The sequence below is a fragment of the Zonotrichia albicollis genome, chromosome 8 (assembly GCF_047830755.1).
Source record: "Zonotrichia albicollis isolate bZonAlb1 chromosome 8, bZonAlb1.hap1, whole genome shotgun sequence".
Lineage (NCBI taxonomy): Eukaryota > Metazoa > Chordata > Aves > Passeriformes > Passerellidae > Zonotrichia > Zonotrichia albicollis.
The window spans coordinates 23,650,610-23,659,629 of NC_133826.1; the positions used below are offsets into that span (position 1 = coordinate 23,650,610).

Below are 9,020 nucleotides of genomic sequence, written 5' to 3' on the forward strand. Positions count from 1 at the left end.
TTTAAATTTAAAATGCTTAATTTAGAGCAGGGGCTAGATGCTAGTCCTGCAAGTGTCTTAACTGAGGTGTCAAATACTGCTGGTGTGCAGGCTGCAAGTCACCATATTTTTGAGAAAGCTAAATAAGTTAGGGAGTATTTCTTTCAAGTGTTTTAAGGAGAGAGCTAAACTTGTATATTTGCTACTAAAGTAGTAGTCTGCCAGTAATCCTGGTATTCCTTGTTCAGGTGCAGATCTTCTCAGAACAAGTGTACAGCTTGGACTTGGTAACCCTTTTCCAAGTGTTGTGGATTTAAACAGCACAACACTTGGTCTTTGGGGGGGAAAAGTTGGTGAGGTGGGAGATTTTCATAATGCTAATTAAAAACAGTTACTGTTTAAAAATCACTAAGGCCTGCCATTATGTTTCTGCTTTCTAATGCTCCTTGAGGGAAGCTTGCTTTTCTGAAAAATTCAGTTAAATTCCTCCCTGGTCTCAGGGGTGATGTCAATGAGAGGAAAGTCAGTTATGAAGAACTCCCTTTCCATAACACTTCAACTACTGCTGTAGCACTTCTAATGAGAAATAAACTACATACTTGAAATTCAGCAGGATTATTTTCACATTATTAGTGGGGCTTAGAATCTTTCAATAGGAAGAGTAAATTTGTTACGTTTCCCACCCACTCCATCTGGTATGATTTTGAATTACATTTTAAAATGTTTTTATCCAGAAAAGTACTTCATCCTAGAGAAAATATATTTGGACAGTGTCCACATGTGAACTAAAACTCTTCTGCACTAAAAAGCCAGTAATAAGGTTTGTTTTCATCCAGAGCTGATTAGTAGCCACTTAATATTCTCCCATTGTGTTACTTTTTAAAATACCACACTTCATTATGCCTGTTGAAGAGCTTGAAGGGACTGTCATAACCTGCAGTATAAAAGAAGTCTTCGTGGAATGGTTGGCCTCTGTTTCTTAAGGTTCTGGCCAAGGCATCAGCTTCCTCAGCATACTTCTCTGGGGAGGCAAATCCACCAAAGGACCTGGTAAAAGTTAGAAAAGGGAGATGTTTTGGCTCAAGGCCCTGGCTTTATTTTCACAGACAGAATACTCAGACTTACAAAGCAAGTTCGAGCACTTGTGCTGCAGGTTGTAGTTAGTAGTTACCCATGCCAAACTAGCAGTCAAGCAGCATGGGTCCTTGTTTTTTAAGGTAACACTTTAAACAAGCACCTAAGTACCAGCTGCCCTATGTATTCTGTGGCAGTTCAGGACTACAAATAAAGAGCTGGGAGAGTGGTTTAGATAATCTGTAAAACAAACTGTCTTCAGAAGATTATTCTGGAGGCTGCATCTCTATGAAACTCAATGCAATTTTCAAGTGCCTTCTAAAACAATGTTTCACAACTTGGTCACTTGTCTTTATGGTAAGACACCCAAGCATAAGATTGCCTAAGGGCTGGGTTTTAGCAATTAAAACTGAACAGCAGGGTCTATCCATATTTAATCATGTCTTAAGCAAGTGTAGCCTGCACTTGAATGAGGGCAGGTACTGCCCGGGTTCTCGTGGTGTCAGCTGTGCTGTTCTGCTCACCGGACAAAGAGAGCTGCTGCCTTCCGTTCCTCAATGAACACATCGGAGTCAGTGGGCTGGGGGGGACAGTCCTGGTGTTCAAATGGCACAAAGAAAGAGATCTTGAAGTCTGTGCAGCCTGATTTTACCAGGCAGGTCACTGGCACAGTCATATCAATCTTCATTTCTAGAGGAAAGGAAAACCAGATGTCTAAGCTGCATCTCCCAGCCCCTCTATTGTTCATTATTTGTGTTCATTAGCTACTTGTAATTATTTTCATTGAAAACCAGCTTGTCCTACCTTTTTCATTCTTTCCCTGGAGGTAGTGGAAGAGTTTCCAGAAGCCCTGGCGCATTGCTTCCTTCTGGCTTTCCCCCCTGATGACCGTGCTGACCCACTTGGCTGTCTCGTACTGACGCAGTTCATAGTCCTTGGCCTGAAAGGCAGCAAAAGGCACAGCCACCATGAGCTGGGTGGTGACAGAGATTTGGAGTTACTTTTTCCAAATCGGTACACAAGTATTGTTGCAGTTACCATTGCCTCTGCTGAGCTCCAGCGAGGGGACTGCAGGTCCAGGGACAGAAATGTTTGCTTGAAGGACTTGATCATCTTGCCAGAGCTGGAAGGCAGACACAGTTCATTGGTATCTCTAAATTAATATGGCACTAGGGCTTTTCAGTTGTTGCTGAGCTGGTGGAAGGCCTGAAAAAGGCTGAAAGCCATTGAGCCCTGCAGGAACAGAGCACCAGGACCAAGAAACTACTGCTACTGGAGGAGGTGTTCTTTCAGGATGCGCTGCCCTTGCTTCTCTGTGACAGAAAGGTATTTCCTGACAGCAAAATGAGATCCTGCAAGTGGGAGTTTTGTGGAAATCTGAGTCAAAAGGACTTCAGACTGTATGCTCCTAGACAAAAAAGCTGTAATGGTTTGGTAGGTTAGCTGGTGTTGATTGTGCTTTAACTTTAGTTGGCCTCTCATGATAGGTGATGGCTTTCTTAAAGGCTTTTAGCCTCAAAGTCCCGTGGATAAATGCAATTTTCTGCATTTCTGAATAAGTAACTTTTCCTTTATAGCCTTCACATGGGAGGAAAAATGGTGAAAACTTAAAAACGCTGTCCCAGACAAAGTGAGTGAAAATACTCAAAACCAGTGTTTAAATAATCAGATCTGGTAAAATGCTGAGATTTTAATGACCTCCATGTATGATTTCTGTTGTTAACCAGGCAGATTGTAGTGTATGATATACATTCTGATAGTCTCTGCCTTGTGTTACATTGCAATGTCCTTCACCCATCATGTTGCAAAGAGCACATAATTCAGTAATTATCTGAATTGTCAGTATCAACTCTCTTGTGCTATTTAACCACTTTCTTGGCTGTTACATCTTGCAATACCTGGACTGCTGTTGAATTCTGTTAATCCCCTTCGGTACCCTGCCTAGAGGTGGCTACAAAGAGTTCCTGGGATATGAGGTTGAAAAGTTTTTGTTAAAACACACCATAAAAGGCCACAAAGCCTGGTGGTACTGCGTTCCTTTAGAGTCTGTAAAATAAGTAATATGTGGAGCCACTTCATTGTTGAAGTTTTTCCAGCAGCACCTTCAGCTGTCACCACAGATGAAGGGAAGGTCAGAATCAAACAGCTGGACACAGCTGCTGCTGATAAAGGCAGGTGTTTTCCCTTCCCTGTCCCAGCCTGAAGGTGCATCATCTCCAGCAGACCTGACCAGAATGATGGTCACCAGGGACTGCTGCACACTTGTACTCATTAATAGACTTCATCCATGGTGTTTACAAATCAACAAAGCATCATAAAGCAGGAATCCTTATCATTAGAAGCAAATATGAACCATTACACTGAAACTTCCTCCAACCATTTATTGCCACTTTAAAGACAGTGCTGCTGCTTCACACTTGTATTAGCTACTGAACTAGCTGGTTTCTCTTTACTGGCTAATTCCAGCTGCTTCTCAACTTAACCTTTCTGTAGCTACTGGTAGACCTCACAGCTCTGCATTTTGTAACTTTATGGCCAGTACTGTCAGTGACTGCATGTTAGAAATATTTTTTTTAATTACATAAAACAGTGCTTTAGGATGGGAGAGACAAGCAGAAGAATCCTCTAGATACAGTTGAATTTTTTTAGATGTACAGGAAAGCTGAACTTTGAAATGTCCATCTATTCATATAAATATGTCTATAGGGTGTTCAGTTTATTTTCTGCAGCTGTTAATGCATGGGCCCAAGGGACTACTGCAAGTTACACTGCTAGCACAAGTAAGTGCAGGCAGAACATGCCACAGACTACTAGTGCTATTAAGGAAGTGGAGAAGGTAGACATACTTACAGTTTCAGTGCTTGTCCTTCCAGCTGTTGCAGTGTGTCCTGTGGAGGCTGCACATCTTCATAAGATGCTGCATGTCAGTGTTTATTTGAGTTTGGGCAAGCTCCTCCCATGCCTCAACCCTACTGGAGGGGGCTCCTGTTATGAAAACCAGAAGGCTGGAGCCTTGTCCTGCTCTGGGTCTCATTGGAGAGCCCCCACGCAAATGCCAAAGGCCCCACCTACTATCCACAAGGCAACACTGGGACTAGTGTGTGATCTGGCTCCATAAACAGTTTTGCACCCTTGTGTAACTTCCCCTGTTTGCCATGGCTGTGTGCCCACTTATGACAGGGTCAGTGGCAGGTTTTGTGCTTTGGGAGAAAGGATTTCACATAAATAATGTGGCTCTCCCCCCCACCTGACTTGGATTATGGGAGAGTGGTGCTATACAGAATGCCAGCTTTTCCTTTTTACCACAGGGGTGAAGGGTAGGTAGAAATCTGGCTGCACACTCTGCTGAGACCATCCTCACGAGATTTTTGCTGGCATGTTATGAAAGACAGACAGTGTTCTCTGATGGCTGGCTGTTCTGAGCGGCATTTGAGGTTAATCAGCCCTCTTAGCCCTTGGATATCTGCACAAAGGGGTTATACAAAGCTATTGTGAAATCCTGTCCTGCTTATAATACACACAGCGAGGCTGGGCTCTTCATTTAGACAGCTGCAGCTCCAGACAGAGTTTGGTACCAGCACAATAGGGCAGATTAAACTGCACAGTTTGTGTTCTGAGAACACCTCTCAGTTTGTCATGGTTTGTGCAAATTCCTTGCAGCCAAATTCAGCTGAGCTCTCTGGGACATTTTACATCAATAGCTGGGAATGACTTTTTAACAGGAAACTCTCTTTGCTTGCTGAGAACTTCATCAGGATGCTGTGTGATACGCTCCTGTTCTGAAAAGGGAAGTGAAACCATGCCAAAAAGCGATTGTGAATTTAGCTTTAAAGCCACAAATCTCTCCAGAGCCACAGAAGAAGGGAGTGTACAGTTATTTGCTACTGGAGTTTATTCAAACAGGTTGAAATGTGTAACCACTTCTCTGCATGCTTTGTGCTTTTTATTTTATGGAGTTAAATATTTCTCCATTTTACCTGCTCTGCTTGGGTCAAACAGGAACAGCAGGAGGGTGTTTGGAGGAGGAGAAGCTGCTTGGTCTTTACTCAGGAGCCATAGGCATGCAAAGTCATGGGCTGGGGTAAGGTGAGCTGTCACCTTACCCTGTCACCCCAGGGATGGATATGTTTTTTAACTCCTCCAGATAGGAAAAACAATTCCCAGCAACAATTGTTTGGCAAATCTCCACAAATTTGCACCAATGGTGAGCACTGAGAAATATTATCTTGGAAAGGGGGCAATAACTCTGTAGATAAAGGCAAGCCCAGAGTGGATTCTCATTTGGTTTCTGAAGCAGAGAGGCCCAGAACAAACCCCCAGTGAGTTTGTGTGTCCAGCTGATGTCCCTGACAAAGAGTTGACTGTTCCTGGTGGAGCACCCCCAGGCTGGAGAACAATCCCCAGTGTTTTCCCAAGAGGTTGTTTTCCAGCACTCTTGTTTTCACACATAAACATTGAGAGAACATGCCAACAGCTGCATGAGACAGTAGGGCAGGCATGGGGACATGTATTCTGTTTATATGCATTCCAAAACTTAGAGAATGGGGATGAGATTATGGTGCAACCTGACATACATTCTCACTAGTACCTCCAATGAGAGGAAAATCCAAGTAACAGCAGCCATTAAGTCCCAAAGGCTCTGTGACTTTTGACCTCTGTGTAATGTCATAAATATGTGTCTGGGACTTGGCTGGCATTTTCTAGAACAGCTAACAAAGCAATGTTTTTCTGTTCCCTTGCCTTAAGGAGCAGAGATGAGGGCACAAGCAGATAAACGTGTGTGGTTTGTACCTTAATTTTACTGTCTTCATCTGGGCAGGAGCACTGTAATGAACTGGTACTTAAATAATAACATTGATTGGATAAGGACAAGGACAAACCTGTGATATGATCACTTGTGATTTCCACTTTTCCTCTCTGTAACAAGACCTTGAGGAACATTCTCCACAGCAAACTGCTTCCATCTGCTGTGTGGCAGCACTACAACTGCTGCTGTCACATTGATGCAGCTGTGTTCTAAGTTACCCTTATCCCTAGAGGCAAGCACAGACTGTGTGCACAAGTAGGAATCTTTTCCACTGACCTAATTGTGTCAGGACTGGAGGAACCCAGGAGAAGTGTGTTGTTGCAGTGGGGTTAATGATAACTCTGAGTCATGTTCTTGTGGCTGACAAGTCTGTAGTGTGATGTGAAGAATGGGGATGTAAGGGGCAGACAGGGATGTGTGGCCACTCAACATATTTTATCAAGTGGTCTCAACACAAAGCTCCAAGCAGTTTTGCATTGCAGCTTGAGCCTGTCAGAGAATCTTTGACAATTATTTTAATTCAAAAGAACTGAGTCTCTCCACATATAAATGGCCTTTACTTTAGTAAACATATGCTCATCTGATAGTGCAGAAATGTCACTTCACAGCAAAAGAGTTGAGCATGTGATGTTACTGTGTTTACTGTCCAGGGCAGTAGAAGTGTCCTTATATGCTGTTAGATGAACTGTGGTTTACTGCAAATTCATCTCCCAAAACAAGCCTCTTACCTCCTTGCTCTAAAGAAAGCCTCCATTTTATATTCTCACTCTCAGCATGGAAAATGAACAAGCAGAAACACACCATCTTCTAAAGAAGCAGCTGAATGTACTGTAGTACTGTTCCGAGGAGGTTCCTTATTATCCTTAGGAATTGTGGAAAGGAAATCCATGCCATAACTCCAGTGAGGTGGAAAGGAAATCCATGCCATAACTCCAGTGAGGTGAGGAAAGAGTGTCCTCTTTCCTACGCATTTTATATCAACAGGGGAATTTGTTACCATTGGATTCACCTTCAGCCTAAAATCATCTGCTCTCTGGAAATGTGTGTGTGGATTTTGTCCATATTTATGCCTGATTCCAGCTAGTTTGTCACAAGTGATGTGAAACTACTGCATCTTCCTGCTTACTCAGTGACAGTGTTACCTAAATCTTGCTGAATGAGTGATTCTGTGCTCACTTCATCAGAGAACACATGGAACTGGCTGCTCTTGACCAAATAAAAATTTTCCTACACCAAACACCACTCCAGAGCACTCCTGACTTGGCATTTTCCAAGATGTCTCTGCTGAAGCTCACATTTTGAGACCATTCCAGGTTTGGAGAATTAATCTTAAATGAATCCTTGCTTCCAGCAGCCATGAAAAACAATCCTAAATCAACCTGTCTTCTCTGCATGGAACCCAGAGAGAAGCTATTTCAGCTTTATATACTACTTTAATCACTGATTTATTTGTACAACAAGGTTTATTTTTAATATGTATCTGTTCTGGGATCTAGTTAGAAACTAAACTCCACAGGCAATTGTCTCAGCAAACTTTAGCCAGTGAAAGAAGTTGCCTAGATCCACAGAATCTTCCAGTCCTCTCTGATTGCTGAGAGGAAATTAATTCATCTTCCCCTACAGATTAATCCCCATTCTGTTATTGACAGATTCTTTTCAGAAACAAGAGCATGAAAAAGGTAAATTTTTATCTTCAAGATAGGAATTTCTCATAAAAGGAAAGAGGTAACAGTGCTTGCTGGAAAAAAAGTCTTGACACACATTTATTGCGTTGCTGGTTTTGCTTTTTTAAATGGTTTAGAAGGGACTTAAGCCTAAACTGTGACAGAATACACCTTATTTGCAAACACAGCTCTGAAGAGGCAACAGCTGCCTGGACAGAAACACAGAGAGTATGGATTAATATGTTGAAGGAAATACTCCCCTTAAAATCACTTCCACTTCCAAAAAGGCATGAAGAGGTAACTGGAACTGAGGGTTTATTGCCTGAGCTTCTTCCTCATCTTACTGGCATGAGTGTGGTTCATATCAGAACTCTCCCCTCATCTAACAGTGGGGATATTGGTAGTGGGTGTGGGGTTTTGATGGGTGCTTCTGTTCTTTAGATGATGGGAGTAAAGCCTTCAGAGATGGATCCTTCCAAGAACCTGCTCTCTCTTCCTGCGTGTTCCCAGAACGAGCCCGTGCTGCACTCTGCAGCAGGTGGCACTGTTGGCTGTGTTCAGAGGTGAGCCTTCCTTCAGCAGGAACATCCCTGATCCTCTCTTGGTTGCCAGTGGTCACTTCTGCTCTAGTGCACCCTTGATAGTTGCTTCTGTTTCCAGAGACATAAATTGGATTATGCTCTTGTTGACTGCTAATGGGAAAGCACTTTAACATCTAAAAAATTAATAACTTGGCATGTTAAAACATCTTTTATGTGACAGACACAGCAACCTGAATCAGAGAATCACAAACTGTTTGTGTTGGATGGGACTTTGAAGAGCCTATAGTTCTGACTCCCTGTCAGGGAATGTCTGTGTAAGACAGTGAAGAAAATGCTAATTTAGGAAAATCCTCCAGGTTATGCTTAACTCTAGAACAGTTAAACTGGCAAGTTTTCAAGTAGAATCAAAAGCAAACTTAATAACTTAATATTTAATATCCAGGAGGTCAGTATTTATTTTGATTTTTTGCACATTAGATTGAGAGCAGAGTAAATGGAGGTAGCTAGGTACATACATACATACATGGATGCATGCATACATACATACATACATAATGACATCACATCAGCTCCCCAAATTATGTACTTCTGAATACCAGCCAGCCATGATGGTATTTAAGAGAATTCATCACTTTAACAGGTACTGTCTTTCTGAATTTTCATTTAGGCTTCAGTACTTCATATTTCTCTGGAAATAGACTCGAGTCTGTCTCTGAAAGAAAATTACATCTGGATATATTTGTTTATTGCAGAGACACAGAGGCAAGACTGTAGTGTAATTATACCAAACCAGAAGTCCCCTTGAGAAATGTGATAGCTCAGATGTAAAAGCTGTATATGAGTAGAGAGAGCTGTGATTTGGGGAAAGTAGAAGTAAAATTCAGGTAAGTTGTAGTCAGTGTATTGGAAAGTAGTGGAAAAGTTAATACAGCAACAACAAAAAGTCTGAAGGAA

The 9,020-nt window shown here is 42.2% G+C and overlaps 1 protein-coding gene across 1 annotated transcript; it reads right to left on the bottom strand.

The window, feature by feature from the left end:
• Positions 1 to 123: 123 nt before the first annotated feature.
• Positions 124 to 4,119, bottom strand: HEBP2 (heme binding protein 2). Its single transcript, XM_074546283.1, has 5 exons — positions 3,904 to 4,119; positions 2,092 to 2,175; positions 1,858 to 1,993; positions 1,578 to 1,743; positions 124 to 1,026 (listed from the first exon to the last, which is right to left on the bottom strand). The coding sequence occupies exons 2-5, from the start codon at positions 2,164 to 2,166 to the stop codon at positions 852 to 854; spliced, it is 552 nt and encodes a 183-aa protein (XP_074402384.1). The 5' UTR covers positions 2,167 to 2,175; positions 3,904 to 4,119; the 3' UTR covers positions 124 to 851.
• Between the last annotated feature and the right edge of the window lie 4,901 nt (positions 4,120 to 9,020).